Source organism: Camelus ferus, chromosome 15, assembly GCF_009834535.1.
Source record: "Camelus ferus isolate YT-003-E chromosome 15, BCGSAC_Cfer_1.0, whole genome shotgun sequence".
NCBI classification, from domain to species: Eukaryota; Metazoa; Chordata; class Mammalia; order Artiodactyla; family Camelidae; genus Camelus; species Camelus ferus.
This window is the reverse complement of record NC_045710.1, coordinates 25547678-25572716: the sequence shown is the minus strand read 5'-3', so window position 1 is coordinate 25572716 and position 25039 is coordinate 25547678. Positions and strand designations below refer to the sequence as shown.

General features: G+C 41.1%; 1 protein-coding gene, 1 long non-coding RNA gene and 1 other non-coding gene across 6 annotated transcripts in view; 1 reads left to right on the top strand and 2 right to left on the bottom strand.

Annotated features, from left to right (window-relative positions):
• CRIM1 (cysteine rich transmembrane BMP regulator 1) overlaps positions 1 to 25039 on the bottom strand; it is a 186692-nt gene that overhangs the window by 32403 nt on the left and 129250 nt on the right. For all 4 annotated transcript variants that reach the window (XM_032497337.1, XM_032497336.1, XM_032497338.1 and 1 more), the window contains 5 exons: positions 17767 to 17895; positions 9282 to 9438; positions 6904 to 7025; positions 5555 to 5764; positions 1771 to 1986 (listed from right to left, as the gene is read on the bottom strand). In XM_032497337.1, the coding sequence (XP_032353228.1) occupies positions 1771 to 1986; positions 5555 to 5764; positions 6904 to 7025; positions 9282 to 9438; positions 17767 to 17895 (834 nt within the window). The remainder of the gene's footprint in view (positions 1 to 1770; positions 1987 to 5554; positions 5765 to 6903; positions 7026 to 9281; positions 9439 to 17766; positions 17896 to 25039) is intronic.
• On the top strand, positions 254 to 17393 carry LOC116668933. Its single transcript, XR_004326230.1, has 4 exons — positions 254 to 427; positions 14410 to 14572; positions 14709 to 14909; positions 17280 to 17393. It is a non-coding gene; the product is annotated as an uncharacterized LOC116668933 (long non-coding RNA).
• Positions 10365 to 10436, bottom strand: TRNAA-GGC. The gene has a single exon. It is a non-coding gene; the product is annotated as a tRNA-Ala (tRNA).

Sequence of the window (25039 nt, the reverse complement as noted above, 5' to 3'; positions counted from 1 at the left end):
GCCCTGCCCTGCCGGAATGGGCAGGGCCTCTGCACATGCGCACTTGCCTTGAGACCCGGCTCTAAGAAACCAGGAGTCCCACTTCTGGTCTTTGTCTGGGCTGAACTTCTGAGTCCAGTCAGGTGTCCTACCAATGAATCTGGGCCAGTGGTCATGGAGTCCCTTCCCCTAAACCAATCCCTGTATCTGCCCTTGGATCCTGACACAAGGGGCACCAGAGGCACTTCCCACTTTAGTTAGAAGTTTCCTTCCTGGGTTGTATATGCTCTGAATTCTCTCCCTTCCAGGCACTCCTCTGGCTGTGTGATGATTTATGTAAACGTGGAGTGTCGGACTGTTCAGCTCTTCTGGATTACTGTTCCACAGGACAGGAGTTGGGTCTGTTCTCATCAACCTCAGGATCCCCCTGGCTCAATACAGGCACTCCGTAAGTACTTGTAAAACGAATGTCTAAAATGGACATAAATTCATGATCACCAATGAAGAGACCACTCAAAGTGGTTTCTGCCAGGAGGATGGGAATAGTCGTGGTTACATACTAACAGGGGAACATCAAGAGGGTTTGCGTTTAAGTAAAAGAGTGATGATAAAAATATAGCAGGGACTAGCTTACCTCCTAGCGACATAATACATCTGAGCCATATCTCATACTGGAAAAGATGTTGCACCAATTAAGCCTTTCTGATTAACATGGCTGCAAATTACACCAAAGATTCTGTACTAAGATGGTAATCTCTCAGCAGCAGCAAATAACGTGGCTATCCCTGCAGTCTCATCGGATGCAATTAAAAATATCATCAATGTGAACCCATAAGTTCTGGACACTGACCACGCCGGTTCTATGATGACAGAACAATAGATTCTGGCCGGCTGATTAGATAATCCAGTATAAAAAAGTAATAAAATACAAGGGTTTATGTTTTACTGAGCGGAAATACTCTAAGAATATACATTTAGAAGGTAAATGATTACTGATTCAAGGTGAAAACACAGAAGACTGAGCAACAACAAAACTAGGGTGCTGCCAACTTGGTAACTGTATTTATACAAATTAAGCATCTTTTGGAAAAAAGTCATATATTCTCGTGTTAATCAGAATTGCTACTTTAGTTGCAAAATCAGCAACTTACGTTTAAAAGTCTTGACAAAAATTCCTTATATTTGTTTCATGACCATAAATTTACCTGCTAAGGCCAGATTATCTGAGGACTGAAAAAAACCAAAAAAAGAAAAGAAAAGAATACTCTTTGTACATATGCAGTGCTAGTCACTTAATACTTTTGGATCTTAACTTATTAAATGTCACCGATTTGAGAAGGTGGGCGTTATGCATATTTTAGCAATCCCTCTGTTTAACATTCTCAAAGTACCTTACTGCCCTAATACATTTTGAATAATTTTACTTATGTTATTTATCAATAACTTCTTTCACATTTTGTCAAGACAAAGATAACTTTCACACTAGCAAAGTCACTGGGAATACTCTGGCGCAGCAGGACTGTTTCTTGAGTTTGAGACAGAGAGTTAAGGAAAAACAAAAAGAGGCAGAAAGAAACATCTCTCTTTTTGTTCCCGGTCACCTCAAGTGTGAGGCACACTGACTGCACAAGTATGTGGTTGACAGGAGGGAATGGACTTAGGAAGCAGGCTGTGAGGTGCTCCTGCCTGGGCTCCTGGTTATGGGTGTGGCACAGTCCCACACGGGGCTCAACCGGGCCTGCTGGCCGCAGAGTGACAGGTGCGGCCGTGGCCTTCCTGCCCGCCGGTTACCTGGACACTGAGGGCAGCAGGAGTCCTGGGTGCGCGAGGGGTTCTGGCAGAGCAGCGGCGGGCACACCTCCGTCTCACACAGCACCCGGCCGCTGTGGCAGGTGCACTGAGTACAGGTGTCGATGTGCCACGTTTCTCCCTCCACAAAGTACTCTCCCCCAGGGGCGTGGCAAATGGAGGGAGTGCTGAGCTCTGGCTTCTGCACCACAAAGTCATCTGGGGAAACAACACAAAACCAAAACGCAAGAAATTATTCATCTGCAGTCTTGTCAGCTCTTGAAGAACACGGCGCTGTGGGCTTTATGGGACAGAGAAGATGAACTGGCTGTAGAGTCCCTCTCTCTCTGTCCCTATCAAGAGAACAGGGAAGAAAACATCCCACGCGTAGAGGTAGAAGGCAGCAGCGGAAGAGCCAGCTTCAGGAAGTGAGGTTCAAGTGGTTCCAGTTTGCCGACAGTAATGAGAGAACCAGATGAGAGGATTAAGTTACAGGGACTCCTACTGTTGAAGAGAACAGGGGCCTCGTAGGGGATGTTTGTGAATGTGTAGGATTGTCTAGAATAAAGATCCCGCATCTACTGAATGCTCGCTGTGGTCCAATTTCCATGCTAATGTGTTACTTCCTTTATTCCTGACACCAGCCTTGTGAATAGGTACTATTATCCTATTTTGCATATGAGGAAACGGAGAGCTCAGAGTATTCAGGGCAGACAAGAGATTTGAACCTCCGTCTGTGTTTGGATCATGGCTACATCTCCAGATTAAACACGATTTCCCACTGATTTGTGCCCCATCCACTCCATTATCTCCGGGACCCTGAGTCCTTTTAGGCTTAGAAGTAAGTCCTGCTGCTCAGCAGGACACACCCCAATCTAGACCAGTTGCCAGCAGACTGAGCAGGAATGCTTTCAGAACCAACAGTCTGAACCCTCACCTGAGACGAAACATTTATGTGGCGATACTATCAGGAGAGGTAAACGCTCAGGGGCTGATGATAACTACGAGTTCTTTCCCCAGAGGAGAGGTGATCTGGGGCTCCTGCTGAGATGATAATGATAGAGAGAGAATTTAATGTTGAAAATGTCCAGAGAGGTTCTGGGAGTTGCCCTGGAGTCGTGCTGGGGAAATGAGAAGCATGAAGGACCACAGCTGTGTCATCCAAATACAACAAGCGTTACCAGAAGGTGCTGACAGTGTGGAACCCTGCCGAGAAGCCGTCTGGAGACACCATGGCGGGCTCACGCTTGGAGCTCAGTGGAAATCGGGCCCCAGAAGAAAAGAACTGCCCTGTTTGTGTAGAGATGCTCAGAGCTGAAATCTCCCAAGAACTCCCGGGCGGTGACTTTCAAAGCAGTGGTCAGCCCGGGAGTCAGCGGTACTGACGAGAGAGTGCTGCGGGCGCATCTCCAGCCAAGAAGGTAACTCTTAATACAGCTTTATCTCAAGGGAACTAGTAAGGACTGGAACTTTGACAAGTGGACATATCATAGAAAACCGACATTCGCCAACACTAATATTCATATGCAACTGGAGCAAACTTTCCAGTATATGAGGAAAGTAGGGAGGAAGAGAATCAGAACGAAAACTGAGCTGGGATGAGATAAAAGTGCATTTCTCATGGTTTACAGAAAAAGAAAAAATTGTTCCAAAGAGCATCAATAAACTCATGTTGGAAAAAGCCTCCCTTTTGAAAGCAACAGGCTTCCAAAAGGACCTGGAGAGGGTTGACAATTGCTGCCCTTAAAAACGCTGACACACAGGAAAGTGGCCAGAAGAAAAACAATGTGTGTCTGCAGGTGTCTCACCTTGTGAATTCCTTTGCTATATATACTGTGTGCCTCAAGGCAAAAACATGAGTGACCAGAAAGACGGAGGTGACAGAAAAACTGACAGGCAGAGGGTGAGAAAGACAGGGTAAAAAAATCTGAGAAACAGTATCATTTGGTGAATCTTCTATCAGAAGAGTTCCTGAGCTCACCTATCCCAGGAAAACAAAACAAAACAAAACAAAACAAAACAAAACCAGCTGATCCTTGGATGTAAGAGGAGAGAAAGCATTCTTTAAAGTAGCAGTCCATAAATGTAACAGTAACAGTGCTGGGGGGAGCGGGTGTCCATTCAGAAGACTCCATATGTGGCAACTTCCTGAAGATTTTTGGAAACAATAAACCTACACATCCATATACATCAATACATGTATGTTTTTATACCTGTACATCTAGATATACACACAGCCACAATACATCAATAATTTTGTGTGTTTGCATCAGAACTTTCCATATCTCTCTAACAGAGAAAACTAGACTGGATTTCACTGTCTTTCAGTGTTTAAGCCAATCATCTGTTCTGAGTAATAGCTTTGCATTTCCCCCAGTTGGACTCAGAGTTTCACGGAGAACACAGTTTAGCAAAGACCCAGGTGCAAGCCACACTCCACACACGCATGCCTATAATTAAAGCATGGCGTCTTCATTGGAACAAATGATTTCTCCTTCCCCAAAGAGTCAACACAGAGTTCTGTCTCATTACATTGTTCACTTATCTTCTGTTTCAGTGGACACTGGTGGTTATTCATATTTAAGTAGCAAAACATGTGAAAAAGGAAACAGTTTTGGGCTTAACTATGAGGAAACAAAATAAAACAAAACAGAACACTGTCATCTTGTCGTCTGATCCTCTGCAGGGTGTGGGGGCTGCCTGTCATTCGATACCTTAGTTACTGAGATGTGTAGAATCTCAGGGCTGAACAAGACTTCAGGTGTCCCTCCCCCAACCCCCACCCTGTGGGCAGAGCAGGTGCAGGCTGGCCAGCATGTGGCACAGCTTCCCTTCCAGGCTGGGCCTGCCTTCCCGCAAGAGGCCCTGGCCTCAGGTCCTGACTGTACCCGCTGCACAGGTGGGGCTACAGAAGCAGGACTGACCAGAGGAAATACAATTACTACTCCAAAATCAAACAGCACCTTCCAACTTTAAAAGAAATCTATGTCAGAACCAGGAGACTTCACTTCTCCCTGGCCTTCCAGCTGACATGCTATTTTAATTTGGGTGAGAGAGTTATTTTTTCTGTGTCTGTTTTCCAAATGAAAAACTGCCTAAATGTATTTTTCCCTAACTCAGTGGCCAGCACAGAGGAACAAATAATAACTATAAAACTGTGCTGAGCTCTTTGGATGAAAGGCACTAGACGATGTATTATGGTAATAAATACTGTTACTGGCAACCACAGTTTGAATCCCTATGAGTTATAAATCTGTTCTGCGCTTCTACTAACTTATCTTGATTACCACGATTGTGATTTTAAATGTTTTGGATGTGTGGTCACTCTAAATGTCTCCATTTGGCAAGACTGCTACATATCCATTAATTAAAAAAAAATGCAATAGCTACAGACTATGATAATTCTCTCCCTCTCAAATAATTACTTGATAAATAATAAGCTTTCAGGGAATAAAATGAGCATCAAGCCCCTCCAATTAACTAAGACACTCAGCCTTAATACACCATCCACACAACGGAGAGCTGGATTTTCAGTGCAGAAGCCCACAAACTGTTGCACAAATGTAGTTCAAAGCCCAATATAATTAAGTAAACCATTCGACATGAGGAGAGTGGTTTCAGAGCTTTAGAATATTCTCTGGTCTCTGGTTAATCATTTACAGCGCCTGGCCGACAGTGTGACCATGTGGACAAAAACCAGAAAGCTGAAATGTGTTCCAGGGGCCGTCTCCTGCACCTCCCCGAGGGTTACAGGCAGAAGTCATTTGCTGAGGGAGCCAGCTTTTACCTGAACATGACGGGCAGCACTGTCCCGGGTGGATGGTGGGGTTGCTACAGGCAGGCACCGGGCAGGTGATCAGAGCACACATTTCTCGTCCATTGTGACAGTAGCATTCCCGGCAGCCATCATGCCAGCTTTCCTCATTTTTATGATGACGGCCATCCATGGACAGACACGTGCCCGACAGGACGGGTGGCCCTGCGGAGGCAGGGACCTCTGGACAGACAGAAGGCAGCCTGGTAAAGGAGCAGCTACTGCACACAAAAACAGCCTGTAGTGTCTTTCAGGTTCCACTACCCAACCACCCAAAATCCCATCCACACAGCACAGTTCACGACATGGCATAGGATCACGAAAAGAATTTAAGTTAATATGTCCTCCATTTTTAAAAAAGAAAAAGACAGAAAAAAATTTGCAAATATGTTTTTCTCCCATTGGTGGGACTATAGCTGATTTTTACTCCTTTCGTTCTAGGTCCTCCTATTATATACAATGAACAAGCACTGGTCCGTTTCATAGCACATGTTACAGAGTTTAACATGTGCAGAATAATCACTCTAGAAATCATCCAATGGGGAAACCCTGGGCCCCTTGCAAACTAACAGATTTTTTTGTTCAGCAGAAAAATTGAAGCAGTGACTAGATTTCTGTTTCTCTGACCCCTTAAAAACACCATTAACTGTCCAACTCTGAAAAAACATGGAACAAGCTTTAGGGATCTTTCACTGTTTCATCTGTGGCTCATGCTGACAACTACAACTTAGCGGGCAGCTGGGATGCAGCCGGGGTAAGGGCAGAAGCGGCGGGCACGGCACGGCGTGCGCTCACACAGCTTCAGAAATGTCCCTGGAGCAGGAAGTCCTAGGCAAAAGGCATATCCAGGATTTGCACCCACACACCACTGCAGGCTGCACGTGCTCATTCAGCAGAAGTCTAAATTCTCAGGGAAAACTGTGTTAGCCAGAAAATACACAAGCAGACTGCTTAGCCTCACCCACCCTGAGAGGGCTCCTTGAAAAGGGATCTTTGCCGTTATCAACTGTCTCAATCCACTGCTGGACAGAGACTCTATGGGGGTCACGGTCAAGGTGCTTTAGGCTGAAGTTCCCGAGACAAGTAAAACTGAAGAGCTAAGAAGTGATTCATTCTGGTCCATGTGTTGCCTGTTACTTTCAATTCCATTCTGAGCTTCTATTCCAGTGAGAGGAAAGGACAAAGGATGTCCCCTAGAGAGTGACAGTGGTGTCAGAGGACACAGCATCACTGAAACCGCTGCATTACAGGATGCCCGTCTGTTCTCCGTTTCTGTGCCTCTGGCTGCCCTGAGTGGGGAAGGGGAGTGTGCTGGCACTTACCTCTGCACTTGCAGGTAAGACAGCCATGACTGTCCTGCTGGAAACCCAAGGGGCAGATTTTACTGCATGGGAGCTCTGGGCACTTCTTACAGCGACAGATGTCACAGCCGTGCTTATTCTTCCTGGGTAATTAAAATTTTGTCAGCAGTCAGAAAATCCAAGTCTCAAAGGATGCCCAAGTGCTCAGACCAAGGGTCACTGAAGTGATATCGTCATGAAGCAGAATAACTTGACTTTCTGCTCTCGAAAACCCCTGGAGTGATGTGTCACAGCTCCCTGTGGCCATGACCACCACCCCCTCCACGGCCAAGGTTTAGAACTGTCCAAGCACTTAAGTGTTTCTGGGATGTGACCATCAGAATCCTAAGGAAGTGACTGTTGATTTAATTAGGAAATGTGGTACCACAGTACGCAAAGATGCCTGTGCGGTTCTGTGAAGAGGAAGGTGAAGAGTACACTGCTGGTCGGTGCTGGAAGCCAGCAAGAGGGGCAGAAGTCCTTCTTTGTCAGGGCCACAGACTTCCTCACACAGCCACATTCTCTTGAGAAATTCCAGACACTAGTGAAAAATTAACTGAACCTTAAAGCAGACAGAAGGAGAACTTGCGGATCTACAGACCTGGGAACGCTGTACAAATGTTGATGAAGAATAAAACCTCTGAGAAACCCTGTTGTAAATGTCCAGTAATTACTTCATTAAGTCAGAAAACAATACTAACTAAAAAATACCCCACCGACAGGTCAGGGCCGAAGCACAGAGGATAAAGGGAAAAGGCTGGATGAACTTCTTTTTTTCCTTTAATAAGCCAGAGTGCCTAAATTTTGTGCTGAACAGTAGGGTCAACATATTTCTGTCAATATACAGGAGAACAATGAATTGAACGAATGGTTCACACTCATGTCATTTTTCAAGACCTACCACCAAGGCTTTACGGATTGGTCTGTTTATTCATTTACTCACCCATCCATCCCTCTCCCCCTCCCCACCTCCCTTCTGTAAGCATTTGCTGCACAAATACAGTAACGGCCCACTCAGCAAGTGAGTACGAGGGACATCAATGGCTGCCTTCATCCTAACACTCCCATGTGGTGTCTGGCCAAGATCTCTCCTTCAGAGGCTGCCCTTGAAACATATGTTCCAGCTGAGGCAGTATTTATTTGCCCATGACAGTCAACTTGGTCCTCCCTGAAGTTGCTTACCGACGGGAATACAAAGTGGAATCTACAATCCTCTAAGAGATGTTTCTCCAAGATGAAGGTTGGACTTGAATGCAGCCTCGGTTCTGAACTGTCATAATGGGGCAAGTGGTTATGGCTACTATTATGATAATATTTCATTCTACATAAGCAGTTAAACTAAGAAATAACTATACTTTGTTGGTATCATAATCATATTTTAGGATTAAGAACAATGATGATTTATTACTTTAACTGGGGAATTTTTAAGAATAACGTTCTAAACTTAATTATCCAGTTAAAATTAGAATTAAGCCACCCCCTCCATTCCCGCTAAACTAGAGTTTCCGGAGAATAAAAACAATGAGTTTAAGAAGATGGGCAGGAGATGGTAGCTCTGTCTCTTACAACTACTAGCACTATATAAACATATCAAGTTAGAAAGGCAGAAAGACCAACACGGAAGGGAACCAAGGTAGAAATGATAAAGCAAAGACTCTGAAAGGTTATTTTTAAGGGACCAACTTGACGTAAAGACAGAAGTAGATGCTAATACAGACATGACAGTTACCAACCTGAAGTGTCTACTTCCCCAAAGAATAATCTGGATTTTCATGGAGCAAATCAATATTCAATAAACAGTGTTTGAAAATACAAGTCATAGTCCTTATCTCCAAGGAAATTCATAAAATCTACTGCTATTTAAAGAAAGAATATTATAAATAGTAGATAAGCATCAAGGTTAAGATGAGGAGGCAAGGCAGGTAAGGATGCTCTGTGTTGCAAGGAGTGGCTGTTGACTAATCTTAAAAGTATGGATTGAGTAATTTATCACAGAATAGTCCCTGGGACAGTTGTGCAAAAAACACTTACAACACTGGGACCTCATGACAGTTCCATTCCCCTAGGCAGTGTCCAAAGGCCCTGGCTATGGGGCAATCTCACCCAACAGGCCTCAAGGGCAGTGTCATAACAAGTCTCTGGCTCATCTTCAAAAGAGTAAACACTGATTCTCATCTCTGGAAATAACCTCCTTTCCCTGCCTTCTGATTCCTCTAACAAAACAAGCACAGATATTCTGGACTCAGTACACCCCTGATTCACACACATACACACACTAAACAGCCCAAAACATAGGTAACGGGTGTTTCATCAAGTCCCACATAACTAAGAATAGAGCTTCTGAATCAAGAAATACGCACAGGTATCCAAACGGACAATACTTGTCACAGATGATGGGTCTGCACTTCTTGGGGCGTTGGCGGCACTGACAGATCTCACAGTTGTGGGCATCGGTGAGGAAGCCGAAGGGGCAGTCCAGGGTGCAGCCTCGTCTGAGGCCCGTGCAAAGCTCCTCCCCTGCAAAGACACACGGACAGCATGATGCTTCTGCAGATGCCGGAACAGGACACACCAGCACGTCAACACCGTCCCCTGACCTTCTGACCTCCCGTGCGTGGAAGCTTCTCAGCTCCACTGCCACAGCATCAGCAGTGGTTAAAAATTATAGACTGTGCTCTTTCACGGTTTTCAGAACATAACTTCGTGTGTTGGTACTAACACACAAGATAAAGTTCAACTCCGAAAAGTAGATCTCTGATGTGTATGTCCATATAGGGCCAAAGAGCGGATGCTAATTACGATTTGAGATGCGGGTGAGATTTCTTCTGAGTGCATTTCTTTGGGGAATTTGTTTCTTATCGGTCACCCCAAATTTCATTATGTGTTTGTTTCTACCACATGGCCACGACAAGCACTTTCTTAAATGCTGACATGTTACTTTCATGAGCTTTTAGATGTTACCATATGATACTGCACACCACATGCAGCATAAAGGACTGCTTACCTTTCCTTTAAAAGGTGTATCTCTCAAGACATAATAGAAAGTGAAATATTCAGTGTTTCAATTAGACATTTTTTCCCTACCACTGACAAACATCCAGGTATCTGGATGAACTTAGTTAACTGACTAAAAAACATATGTGCCAAAGAATACCTAGATTAGTGTTTAACTATGCACTATTTGAAATGTTCAAACTCTCCCCTGCTAGCAGAATCTGGAGTGATATTTAACTGTCCTCTGTTAGTCAGTTATAACTTATTATTTTAGCAGAAAAAAAGGAAAGAAATGGTGGCTGGAACAAGAAACTTCTATTAGCTTAACAGAAAGTCTTCTAAAGAAACTTTATTTGTTTTTCAAATTTTTAACTTAAAATTTTTTTCTTAATTTTTTTGGGGGCAGGTGATTAGGTTTAATTTTAGATTTATTTATTCATTTGTTTTAATGGGAGTACTGAGGATTGAACTCAGGACCTCATGCATGCCAAGCAAGCACTCTACCACTGAGCTATATACCCTCCTCCTTTAAAAAAAATTTTAAAAGGTGCAATGTAGGGCATAACAGAGTAATGAAGACAATAAAAATGTTAAGGTAAACAGAAAAAGCATGCTTGGTGAGGTAACTAAAGCAAAGTGAAACTTGTTTAAGTTAAATGCAGAGTTTGAAAGATAATCCAATTTACAGAAGTAGATATGATGATGGCAAAAGCATGGCAATGTCTGGTTACTGTTATGCACGGACTGGTAAGATGGGAAGCAGAAACTATTTTTGTTGGAATAATAAATGAATCTTTATTTTACTGGGACATCCTTTAAGCATTAAATATTATAAATAATGCATAAGTTACTAGTAGGAACAGAACACATTTGTCCTCTCCACACACAAATCTTATAGTCTAAAATTAAACCTTAACTACAATTAATAGGTGAAAAGGGTTTATGTTTTACATAAACATTTTAAGATAGCATCTTTTGTGAATCTTAGCTGGCAATACTTACATATTTAACTTGCTATCTTTTAAAAAGGAAAATGTGATTTATGGTGTAATTTTCTACTTTGTTATCATCATAAACCTTTCATTACACGTATTTAACATAACCTCATGGGTCTATATCACACCGTGAAGTAACTGATTACTCATTTGCATCCTGAAAAGCGAAATTCTAAATGGCTCATTTAAAAATTTGTAATTATGTGATTTGAAAGGTCATCATTTTTCCATCTTTTTCCCATTATTAAGGGGATGATGGAGGGAGAAAGCCATGTTTCCTTCTTTCAAAGCCATGTTTCCTTCTCTGACACTGAGAGCTAGGTTGCAAATCCATTTTCCTATTGCAAAAAATTGTTAAGTCGACACACCAAGTAGATTACATTGGGAAATAGATGAATTAAAAACATTCTGAGAACTTTTCTACTTGAGTCAACATCCCTGGGGATTAAATTCCTTGAAACTTTAAATCTGAGCATCTGTGTGCCTTTATTTTTCTGGTCCTGTGAAAAAGGAGTTTTTGCATAGACCTTAATCTAGAATGGCATTCACCCTTAACAAAAGCTGTTCCATCACTAAGTTTAATACATTTGATAGAAACTAAGTTTGTCTTCAACTCCCTGTGCTTTGCAGTGAAAGGGAACTTCAAGCAAAGGCTGCTATGTTTCAGCAAAAATATAGGGCATTTGTAGATCTCAGATTGGCTGTGACACCTCAGGCAGGCTGCCCCAGTGCTGCCCTGCCTTGGGACTGCTCATGGGCATGCCATCCCATTTCTCTTTCCCAGCAGAAGGGAGTTCTAGGGCAGGGACCAGTGTTCAGCGTGGAGTGAGTACTCAATAAATATTTGCTGAATGAATGAACCAGTCAATTTTCTTGCTATTTACTCCTCCACTCTCATCAGACTGCCATATTAACAGAAAAATAGTAGGATGAAAAAACTTACTCTGTTAGCACTGAAAAATGTTCAAAACACTGGCACTTGCTAACTATATCCAAACACCATCATCTAGCTCAGAAACAGAGAACATTGAAGATTTTAAATCTCTAATGAAAAATATGAAAACGAATATATGTATGTATATGTATGACTGAACTATTATACTGTACACCAGAAATTGACACACTATAAACTGACTATACTTCAATTAAAAAAAAGGTCATTTCAAGTAAAAAAAAAAAAAAAAGATTTTAAGACAGTCCTAGGTCCATGTATCAATTACAGACTTTTCTTCAGACAAATATATCAAGGCAAACATTTACATAAAGCAGAATAGATTAGAAACATCTATTCAAATACATGTATTTACATGTATTTCAGTATATACAGTATATGTATATACTGAAACATGATGCTGTACATCGGAAACTGACACATCGTAAATTGACTGACTATACTTCAATTAAAAATAAAAGACAAAAAAAAAATTCCAGAAATAAATAATTATTAAGTTTAAAAAAAAAGAGAGAAACATTTTATTTATAGATGGGTGAGGGTTTGTAAGTCTGCTTGAAAAGCTTTAGGACATCACTTGAGACAACCACAGAAAGAAAAGTAGCTTTATGCTCATAATTTTTCAACATTATGACTTTGTTGTGATCTAAAAAATGCTTTCTAATCTAGAGGGGAAAATCACCACTGAAGAGACAGTGACAAATAATGGTAAAGTACAGAGCCTGTGTATTACGGCTGGTTGATATCAACTATGTAGTAAACTCTGTTTACCCAAGACAAAAAAAAGATGTAGCATTGCTCCCAGGGCCAAAATGTGGCACAATTTAGGGAGCATCATTCGTACTCTGTTGTAAGTGAGCACCACGGAACATGCCTACAGAACCCAGAGTGGCAGTGCCCCTAGACTTGTGCTGCTCTGCTGCAGCATTTCACACGCCTGGGTTCTGGCATTTCCCACCAACCTGCAATCAGTTAATGATACCATGAATAAAGTTCTTGAGACTATTAAATAAAGAAGAGCAACACTGCAAATGGTGGTCCCAATCTTGCCCTGGGTAAGTGTTCAGAGTAACAAAGAAATGAAAGAGAGGAGCCTGTCTCCCTGGATTCGATGCTGCCACCTTCTTTAGATGCTTGATTCAGATACGTATTTCTTGAAAATTATGAAAGCCTTTTTTCCCTATGTCTGCATCACTTTCTAGGTAAAAGCATTATTAATTCCTAGAATTACAGAATGTTGAAACTAGACGAGAAGTTACAAATAATCTGATCAAATCCACCTGATTTAAAGATGTGTAAGACAGGATGCCAGAAGGCAGACGCCATTTAACTCATATAAATGTCACTTACTACATACAGTTCCCACAGCAAGCTGAAGTGTATTATGTATGTTTAATAGCAACAAACATTTTTGGTTAAAAAGCAATGCTACTAATAGCTTACACCAGTAAAGTGTTAGACTGTTAGTGGCTTATCTAAATGATTTCAGTTTTAACTTTTGTTGCTATCATATGTACTTAAACACTTTCCACCATGTTTCTTTTCTTTATTCTAAATATGCCTTTTGAAAAGTGAGTCAGGGACAATTTAAATTCTTTGTGTGCCCTTGATGCATTAGTTTGCTTAGTAGTGTTGTAAGTGTTATTTGTTACAGGTTAAAACAGCAAAGTTATAGTATGTTCAAATAAACGAATCCTTTGTCACACACCCTCCAGGTACTTTTGAAGGACGTGTTTCTACTAGGTTTTGAGTTCAATTTTCAAGTGACTGTCTGTAATATGCTTGACTATATTGCAACAGCATTACAATAGATTAGCATAATACCAGTATTACCAACACATTACCAATATTAGTCAGGGATAAGGTCCATTTTTATCATTTTTGTGCCCCTAGGGCTTGGCATATGGGGGAGGGGGGAGGCAGCCAATAAATGCTAGAAGAATGAAAGAGGAAGTAAATGTGCAAACAACAAACTAGTAACAGGGGAGAAGTATTTATTTGGTGCTGGTCTTATTTTAAGGAAGAAATCTTGATGCCAGTGGTCTGTATATACAAAGTCTAACCCTTAATGGAAAAGTTGGGCATAAATGGTTAGGACTATTTTATGTGCAGTAGGCTTTGGCTGGATACTGAGAAGTGCTTGTAAAGGAGAGATGTAGACAGAATCAATACTTATCACGTAGCTGCAACGGGAGAAGGACATACTCACACCACCTTTCACTACAAGGGACTTTCTTTTTTCTAAAACCAGGTGGAAGAAAATGAGAATATTTGAGGGTTAAAATTAAAAGGTAAAAAGGAAGTTGTTTGTGTGTGTGTCCTCAGAGGGCCGGAAGAACGGGAGGCAGGCTGGTGTCAGAACAAAGGAGGGGAAGCTGGGGGCTTTCCATGTCAGCTGACGCGGGCTGACTCAGAAATGCACATTATAAAACAGCTATCATGTAAACAACTAGCACATGTCAGGTAGTAAAGCTAGCTTGGCATTCATTCATTTAGTTAGTCCTCAAAATAACCCATCAGTTTGGTATCATTATCTGCCCTTTACAGATAAGGACACAGAGGCCCTGAGAAATAAAGCAACTTGCCCTGATCACCCATATGCAAGTCAGTCTGACGCCAGAGCCTGGAAGGAGAGCTCAGTAGCTGCAATCACAAGACTCTGACAACTGAGGATCTGGTGGTTTGGTTTACTTCGACTCACCACCCAAAGGTGTCAAATAATCACTGCAAATGGGAGGGGTGAGAGCAGAAAGCTCTATTGTTTTGTCATATACCTTCCGTGTACTTTTGTCTGTATGGTATAGACAAAATGACAAATTCCATTTGGTGTTTAATTATGTTTTTAGGTACGTGGTGGCAGCGAGCAAGATGGTAAAAAAACTAACCTAGGTCAAGAATCTCAGTGTGATCAAATGGATGCATGGACAGAATGGCCAGACCTCAGAAGGGGATCTCCGACAAGAGTGATGTCCAAGGGCACCCTGATTCTGCTGGTTCCCAGCTCACCCACTCAACCCACATCTGCGGAGCATGGCCCTGGGAGACGGGTCAGTTACTTCCGGACTCTGGCATGACACATGCCTGGGTTCTCCAACAGGACCAAAGCTCCCTCTTAATAGGATTTACTTGCCCAAGTTTCTAAGTTTGGCTTGAAATGATGATGCTTCCCTAGAGTGCTGGCTACAGAAGATTTTCTTCTTAGGGCAGGTCTTGCATTTTACTCATCTTTGTGGCATGAACACCTAGTACAAGTACCCAGAACTCTGCTAGCAGGTAGGCAGAAGAAGAAAGGTGGGAGAAAGGGAGGAAGAAAAATTAGATATCCCTACAAATAAGTAAAATTTTCAAATTATGAATGGCTAATATTTATACGTAAAAAACAAAGAATCACTGGCACAAAATGCAATGGCCTCCTGTACATATCTCTTCCTGGAGTTAATGAATTGGAGGTACAAAGCAGGTAGGTAGTATGCATGAACGCTCCCTTCACAAAGCCAGAAAACAACACTAACAGAAACACAGGCAGAGCAGAATCCTCCCGATAGTCTCAATTTGCAAAAGGCCAGTCATACGTTTTTGACTTGCTTCAGTAACAATGGAGGGAAATCGCTTCTTTGGACCTAACTACAAAGGGCTCACTGTGAATCAGCAAAGGTCTTATATAAGTGTGCTCATGGGGCCAAAAGGTTCAGAACAGCCAAGCCCAGGAGAAGATGGTAGGCAGGGTGATTAGGCACAATGAAATCCGTATTTTTAGACTTCAAAAAGTTCAGGGAAAAAAATATTTAGGTATGCACCCACGACCAGAAAGGATGTGCAGCTCAAGAGGTATGAGAAGGATTCAAGTATAAACTCTTCGTGATGCAATCACCAGTTATCTTGGTGTTGAAAGAAACAAAGTTGGACATTGACACCAACAAATACGGCTGCCAAGGCGGCTCCCTGTCATTAGCTATCACTAGTGCATGCTTGGCTTTGCGAAGGGAAGTATAAAAGGTAGACAGGTGCATGACGGGACCCGCCCTCCTCTCAAAAGAAACAAGCACAGGAAGGCAGGAGGTACCCGATGGTGTGCAGGTCTTCAGGAAATTTAAAAGTGAGGACGACCATTGTCACAACAAGTTTGACAAACTCTGTTAACCACCAACTCCATCAGGCAGTGGAGAGTAACACTGTAGCTGAGAAAATCAAATCACTCAACTTGTACACAGTATCCGTCTTCATCAAAAAATATTCTTACAAAGTGTTGAACAATCCAGGTGAAGAGGAATAGAGAGCCCAAGAAAACTGATGAATCAGAAGTGGGCATCTGTCTCTGTTAAGCGACCCCGACTCTCCGAGCCCGGGACAATGATACCCAGAGGCTCACAGAGGAGCCTGTTAATTAGAGAAGCCTTGGCCATGTTTGGGAGACATCAGAGAGAACGGAAAGAGATTTCAGAAAACTAAAGGAGGCCAAATGTCAATTCCAAAGGGACAAAGGATCCTGAAACTACAGGACCTAAGCTCGATGTTCACAACTGAAAATTCTGCAGAAAGAACTGTTAAATAGGGGATTTGGGACATTCAGGAAAGAAAGCAATGACTACCAGGAGCCAGTACAGGTGCATGCAAAACAACTCATGCCCTATTAACTTCATTTTATGTTTAAAACAGGTTTTCCAAGCAAAGGATTGCTGCAAATGGAATTGAATGTATTCTGATTTCAGATAAGATACAGGCCAAGGGTTTCAAGACCTCCTTGTGGAGATGGAGCTCGTATGTTGTTAGCTGAATAACTCCAGAGTGAGAATTAGGGTTCAAAGTCATTTTGCAGAAAGGTCTTGGGGCTATAAGGCTCTGTCCTTGGTTCTGTACAATTTAGTTTATTTGAGTGCGATGATTTAGAGGAGGACCTGTAAGTTACACTTATTTAATATAAGCTGGAAGGCCTAGATAAAGTAAGAGAGAGCAACACCGAGATGCAAAAATCTCTCAACTAGTTGGTAAATGGTTGAAAATTCTAGGGATAATTTCTTGTTAAATTTGGCCCTGCATTTGCGTCATTAAAGAAAATTCAAATGTTCAAATACAGAACAGATGAGAACCACCTAAAAGCAGCTGATGTAAAAAGCACCAAGTGTTTCTACCTGCAGTTAAATGCAGTTTTACCCAGCAGTGTATAATTCAAACAGCGAATGCACACTTAGGCCACACAGCTGACCAAATTCTGGAGTATTCTGTTTGTTTCTGGGCCACACATTTACATGAGGACCATGACATGTTGTAAGTGTGTCAAAAGATGGAAAGGACAAAGAAAATTCTAGAAACTATGTCACCTGGGGAATGGCTGAGGGGACCAAAGATGTTTATTCTGGTAGAAGATTTAAAGAAATTCAAAATCATTTTAAACCTTTAGGACAATTTTTTTTTCCCAGAAAGAAATGCAATATACTCTATCAAGTTTCAGAGACATGGCCTGGAGACATGACTGGGATCTACGTGGAGGAGAGCTGGGGTCAACAAAGTGGAGCACACGCTACAGATTACAGCTGCCATACATGGAATGTGACACCTCCATGTCAGTGACCGCCTTGTCACTGGGTTACCCCAGCAAGGGTGGGACTGAGATTGCTCCCTGGGTGTTCGGAAACATGTACTCCAGAGCTCCCAGGGCTGCACCCATGATGCAGCTGGACATCCGGGAGGGTCTGAACACAGTGAAATGAAGGAGAAAACCAGAATAAAGGAGCAGCTCTTTTTCTCCAAATGATTGTGTGTTCATGTTAAATACACATTTTTTTTTCCTTCCTTCAGGTTGCTAAGGCAATGTCATGAATAGGAATGAAAAAGATATTCAATCACAAAAATATGCTTTGACAATATCACATTAGGCTCAGGAAAAACAGTCTTTTGTGTACTCACGGCTTCTGCACTGACAAGTGCGACAACCAGTGGGATCAAGCTTGAAACCATAAGTGCAGTCCTTGTCCGTCAGGCTGCAGTTTGCTAACTCCCCACAGGCAGGTGGATCAATTGTGATGTAGGTTGGTTCTAATAATAAAGACAGAAAAAAAAAATCAATGAAACATATGATTACCTCTTAGATGCTATTCAGCTTTTGAAATCCCACACTACGGTAAGTTACCAAAAAAAAAAAAAAAACCCCACCAAAACTAATAGATAATTTTCATCAATCTTAAACTTTCACATTTTCATACTGTCTTTAATCCCTGAAAAAGAAATGTTATTTTAGATTTCTGAAAATTTGGACGTTCTATTTCTTCAACGTTTGAGCAATTTCTGCATTTTTGGGAACCCTCACACGACACTTTTCTGTTGGTCATCACTACAGAAAGCAGACAAGAGAGGTTAAAATGAACGCCATTTAAATTGTGAACTGTTCTCTTTCTTCCTGTTTTCTGAGTTTATTTTTTACAATAACCAGGACAGAGCTTCCAATTGTCAATGATCTTGCTCTCCATTTTGCAATGCTTCTGAAATCTGTTAGCCTTTTTTTCAAGTTAATGAATTGGAGATATTTTTGAGGCTAGTTTAAAACATCTGGATTTCTTTGATCTTTCACGTGACATCCTTCCAGTGACTGCAGAAGACATGGCGGAGTGCATCGTCTGTAGGAGCTTACACTCACAGCCCAGGGCCTATAGGAGGGGGAGACTGAGACACAAGTGTTCGAGGGGCAGAGAGAGCAGTCACCCTGGGATGAGATGCAGAGTAAAGAAACTAAGGCCAGAGGTGAGCCTGACCTTCCCTGCCACGTTAATAATGAGGAATTGTTCCGGGTAATAACAGTAATTACACACCTACGTGAAGTGTATCATATACCTGCATAACGTCTGAAGTGCTCTTCATAAATGCCTTTAACTTTTATCACGGTCCAGTGATGTGGGTGCCATCATTATCCCTATTTTACAGATGATGCAATCTAGGGTCCTGACTGACCCAAGGTCACAGAGTTAGTGAGAGGTGGACCTCAGATTCAAACCCAGGCCTTCTGGCTCCAGGGTCACACCCTGCTTTTGTGCGATACAAAGCCCACTGTTAACAGGAACTGCTCTGCAGCGACTGACCAGGGACGGTTCACATAATGTCAAACTGGGAGAAGAGCGTTGCCAAAGGCAACAGGGATACCGACACCTTTAAGTGGCCTCTTTTCCACCAAAAGACACTATGAACTTCTTCCGGATGTGCTGGCTCTCACAGTATCTTCGTGAGGCACTCAGTACAGAATGTCTCTACCTATGTTTTCACAAATGGAAAATATGAGGTGCAGAGAGGGTAAGTGGCTTATCTAAGTTTATACAGCAACCCAGTAGCAGGCTGGGAATAGAACAGAACAGAGGTTCCTGACCTCCTGTCCAACACTCTATCCATTAGTCCACACTGTCTTCTCAAGTTTCATCTCCCGTTACCATGGAAGAGAGACCAAAAATAAGTGTTTTAGCTGCCACTGCTAAGACCAAGAGTTCTACGTTTTTATCCATCTGCTAAAAGAGGCCAGTGATTCAACTCTTCACAGGTAGTGAGCAACTCTGACTTATTAAGGAGATGCTTTGATCAGCATTCTCCCAGTAAAAATACTGTGTGAAGAGGGGGTAGCACACTCCGTTTTTATTACAGCAACGCTGAAAGAACATCTCCCTGAAACTTTACATAAAATTCCCACTGCTGTAAAATTTCTAATTTCCTTCGATGACTGAAGCATACTTTCTGAGCGGTAACTGTAAACATCAAAAAGTAGTTTAATTTTAGGCAAGTTTTAAGACACAGTGAATGAAACACAGTAGTGCTACCTTCCTACTTCCTCTAAACATCTTCGATTTTCAAACCTATGGTCTTTCCTTTATCACTACTCTTACTACCTACCCAAGACAATAATTCTATTTCAGCCTTCAGCCACAGGACTGCTAAGGTTTTACCAAATTTATTCTAACCACAAATATGAGAGAGAGCAGAGGACCAGCACTGTGTGTAACCACACCACAGATTATCCCACTGAAGGACTTAGGTCTCTGTTCTAGAGAGTTACTAGAGGAAGGATCAGGGATGGAGTCTAAACTCTATGTCCAGTGCTTTAGTTAGTGGCTTATGGATAAAGAAATGTCTTGGACACATCTACACAAACCAAAACCTTGTATTCCTTATTGACACCTAAGTTTATGAGAAACTTTTGCCTTCAGAAAGTATATGATGGAAAAAATATATATCTGGGCAGATTACACTGACACTGAAATTGCATAATAATCAGAGGGCAGCGCGGGATTTCACTTGCAGTGAATTTTAGGGATTTGTTAAGAGAATCAGTAGTGATGTATATGCTATTTTTGGTACATATGATGATTAATAGGTGGGATTAAGATTGTGATCTGAGGCTAGAAAGTGAAAGAAAAAATAATAATTGGTTGTTTGAGAGTCAGAACCACGACACTGACTTGGACAGCCCAACACTTTGGCCAAATGGCTTCGTCAGCTGGGTGTGCAGTCCCAGACGTGAATCGAGCGCACATTTCTCCAACAGAGGAAATACGTTCAGTATGTTTTCCTATAGCATTCAGGATAACAGCTTTAGCAAAGTTTAACAAATGAAAGAAAAAAAAAAAGCATAGAAAGGCTGTTTAAGAAGGTGCTGGTTCCACGATGCTACATTGTAAATATTTTAGGTAAAACAAGTCCTACTTATGCATAACTGGGACATTGTGCTGTACATCAGAAATTGACACATGGCAACTGACTATACTTCAATTAAATAAAAAAAAGTCCTACTGGATGTCTTCCAGGCCTCAGATGATGGGGGGAATGCAAGAAGCAAAACATTACTTTGTGCCTTTGTAATGAATATTTCCCTATTCAGCGATGATGTACATTAGATGGAAGAAATTGGGACGTATATACTTTTCAAATTCTGCCTCCCTCAATATTTAATATTAAGACACAGAAAACTCAACAAGACCATTTATTTAACGAAACCAACTTACTCTAAAACTATTCAACTGCCCCTCAATAGATTAGGCTGAACGTAACACTCACTGTGATATATTAAGTATAGACAAAAGTCTAAATTTTTTTTTAAAAAAGCATTTTAACACTAGTCATCTTATTTTATTATGCTAAGCAAGTAAGCACAGTTTTCCTTTTCAAATACAAACTGGAATACATTTTTACAGCCTTTTGAGGATGGTGGCACCTGTTCTGGGGTGCTTACTGCTGTTGTCCTATGTCACTGGAGTAATAGCCGATTTGTAAAGACACATATGCAGGCAACTAGCTGCCTCCTAACATTTCACCTAAAGTCATACATCATGTTCTATTCCCTTTCATCATTCTCTCAACGTTTTAGTGTTTGGTTTCCTACCACGTGAGGCCAACTCTATTTTATAATTCTGTAAGAACAATATTACAACAGAAATATGCAACTATAAATCGTCTAGCAAAAACCCTGACACTATCATAAATGGATCTGGGCGTCTGCTTTCAGTCCAGTATATTAATATGTAATCTCAGCACTGGTCCTATTACTACCATCAGGGCAGTATTTTGAGAATGAAGTGCTGTGAGAGTACTGAAATTCAATTTCTTATTCCAAATAATAAATTCCAAAGTGAGACCACACTTGATACCATCTTGAGTTAGAGCATTTCGAATCAAAATTACATTTACAGTCCTTAAAGAGTAACTAAGAGCTGGTTAGACTTTTTTGTATGGTTTCTATCCAAGGAAGTTCTTAGTGGGGAAAGAGGTAAGTTTAAAGAATCTAGAACCATAGTATCACAGTATGATTGTTTCTAATCCAAATAAAGAGTTTGAGGAAGTGTCAGTGAAATATGTGAAACGTGCATTTTGCTTGTTAGAGCATCCTGAAGTTTGTGTATTGGGAACTGTTTTTATCCCATGCTTTCTCTATGCAACAGTGCTCTGACTACAGAAAATATCCTGATGGGGCTTGGCCCAAAGACCAGATGACTCCCATTTAAATCCTACCTTTCTGTGCTCATAGATTACCTGGGGTACAATACTGACATGGCATCCCAGAGAGTACATGCCTTTCTAGAAGGATGATGGTGATGCCATGTCCTTGGAGAATTTGGCTAACATCAGTTGAACAGACAATGGAGACATTGATACAACTGCCTGTTGCCTGAAGCAAAGAAAACCGTCTCCCTTTAAGCTGGTTGGGCAGAGATGTGTTAGGGGCCACTTTCAGAGGACAGAAAATGGTCTGGTCTTGGATCTCCTTATTTAGGAGAATGAGAAAATGCTTGCACAAAGATGGATTTGGCAAGGGGAGACTCAAAGAAGTGCTGCTTACAGGATCACCCTGAAATTCCATCTCATCTCATATTGAATCAGCTGAGGAATTAAAGAAATACCTTAATGTCCTCCAAAGGAAGAAGGCTTGAAACAGCAGGAATTCATTGTCTTTGGCTACAACTATTTCTAAAGGGAACCCTGGAACCGCTTCTTTGTGGAGAAGAATTCTAGAAATATTTTCTGAGCCTAGAAGCAATAAAGAACAAAAATGGGTGTTTGTTATGTGTAGATTCAGTTTGCTGATTCCTAGCCTGCATCTGAGTGGGAATCTCTCCTCGCCTCAACCTGTTTTTCCGAATGATTTTTAAAGACTTTCCAAGTACCTCGTACTGTCCAGAAGAGCGATTTTTACAAGAACCCTTGGGACTGTGTCAGGAGTGCAGAAATACAGTCACCAATTCTTATTCCAAGTCTCAGAGAACAAAATTCTGGAAGGAAACTATTATAACATGCAGTAACACAAACAAACACTTACTGGTTCTTTATTTTACACTTATTTAAAATTAAGGGATGGATATCTCTTTCATATCCTAGGAAGCCCAACAAATCCCTTAACAGTAAAAACATTTCCAGGAAAACATTCATATTTTTTAAGATTTAAAGAGCCTCATACACTAAGCTTCTAAATCAGAACATCATCAGTATTTCACACGGATGTTCAAGTTCTTCTTAGGAGCAGTTTTATCTCCTCAATAGGGTATGATGGCACTGTGATCACAATTAATTTGGTCAAGAGTATAAAACTGAAATAAAAATCATCACTTTAACACCAAGGCCTCAGCACTAGACCTTAAAGTAACACCTTTCAGTATTCAGGAGGTATAAATGTGTTAAGCAAATCTAAGCTCTCTGCTTTCTTCCTTTTTACTTTATTTTATGGAGAATTTTCCAAAAAGAGGAAAGGGAAGTAAGAAGTTGAAACCCAAATCCAACCTTTTAAGGTGTTGGTTTAAAGTTTTAATATTCTGTCATCACACTGGATAGTTTAACATGTTTGGGACAATAACAGAACAAAAAATGTATTCTGACTATCAGTTATTTAAAAATGTGTAATAATGTTAATTTGCTTCTGAAACAACGTCTATAATCACTGGTTTTTATATTTCAGATAGAAATAGCTTAAATGAAAATGTTAATAAATGCTTTTAACTTTGTGTCTAAACTGTATTACTCCACTGAACTGGTTTTGAATTAATGCATACAAGGTTCTTCTCATTACCTTGATTACTATGAGCTGTTTATCTTGCAAAGCATACTAATTATCTCCATTGAGAAATGTGTGAAGCACTCTTTCTGATCAGCAACCCTGGGGAGGCTGACAGCCAATTAGTTGCTCTTGAGCATGGACGGGCGACTCTGGGAAAGCACACTTGTGGAAGGCACACCGAGCCACTGCTCTTAGGTCTGTCTGCAGCACTGACTCTGTTGGGAGGGTAATAATTAGCTCTGGTTCCAGAGCTCAGTGGTCTCTAGGAGTGCGGCGGGCTCCCCGGGCTGAGCTCTGGGTGAGTGGCAGGCTGGGGGGGGGGGGGCCTGGCTGTTGGGGGCAGCTGCCTACCAGTGCCCTTGAGTCCTACGAATCTATACAAGTGCAAGTGTGCCCACCCAGACACATACCAAAAATGTTTTTCTGGAAAAACCTAGCCTATAGGCAAATTTCTAGAAAAAGTAGTTTTTAAGGCAGTTATAGTCTTATATTTCTTTTATAAGTTAAAAAATTTAAAGCGGAAGTAATAAGATAAATGAAGCTAATTCCTATCTGCCTCTTACTACCTCTCCTTTTGGGATTTATTAATGGTTTGCGTATTTCACATAGCTCTTCTGTGTAAATTCACAAACCTGCTTATTTGATTGTGAGAGATAAAGATGAACAATTATGTTGTCTTTTCAGGCCTAATTCAGGCACTCTCTTCCTTAAGATTTTTTTTGGGGGGGGGGGTTGGACTTGGTTAAGGCACATGAATATCTAATGAGTGGGAAAATTCCAAAACTTCACTTGGTTTATATGGCTAAATATATAAGGCCTCCTATAGCCCCACTCATTACTGGTAGCCTGTCCAGGGCAATAAAACTGGAGATCAAGTTGTCCAAGACATAACCAAAGGAGATAGCTTATCTGTTTTATAGTGTCTTCATATGTCATTCTGTTACCATGGTTACTTTTCAGATGTGACCATAACTAGTCAGAAAACCATTCAAATAAATCAGCAAATTGTTAACATAACTGGCAGCCTGGGAAGAGAAGTACAGTAAAGATGAAATTTTCCCAAATGAAGCTAGAGGGAAAATTTTATTACTGTAGACAATAAGAAAAAAAAAATCCAGGATACAAAAATTCCCTAATCTGGAAGTGGGAATTTCCATGGGGCATGAATGTGTATTTAAGAAAGTCTCATTTAAGTCATGGAAAAAAGTCTCTTAAACAGTTGCAGTTTTCAAATTCTTTCAGCCACCACACATTTAGTTATCCTTTTTTTCCTTTGTATATATTTCTCATAACAACACCTACATCTTTGTAATTTCTAAAGTACTTATCTCAGAGCAGTTTCTTTATTTTAAAATGAATGGTGTGAAAATGTTCCTAAGACTACTATTATTTTATGGGCAGATAGAGAAGCAACCATATATTTACTTTAGGCCTGTTTATTAACCTTGTATGCTTTTTTCTAAGGAATTTTGGCTATTGGTCATATTTTCCTTCCTTTACCAATCTCATATTTAATAGGAAAAGACAGTAGTATGATTATATGATTATTAAAAGACCACAAAAAAAGATTAAAAAAATTTTTAACAGAGAATGGGATATCTTTTTCCAGGAATTCGGTGTGAGGGAGCTCACAAAATGATTGGGTTCCAAGAACAATCTGGA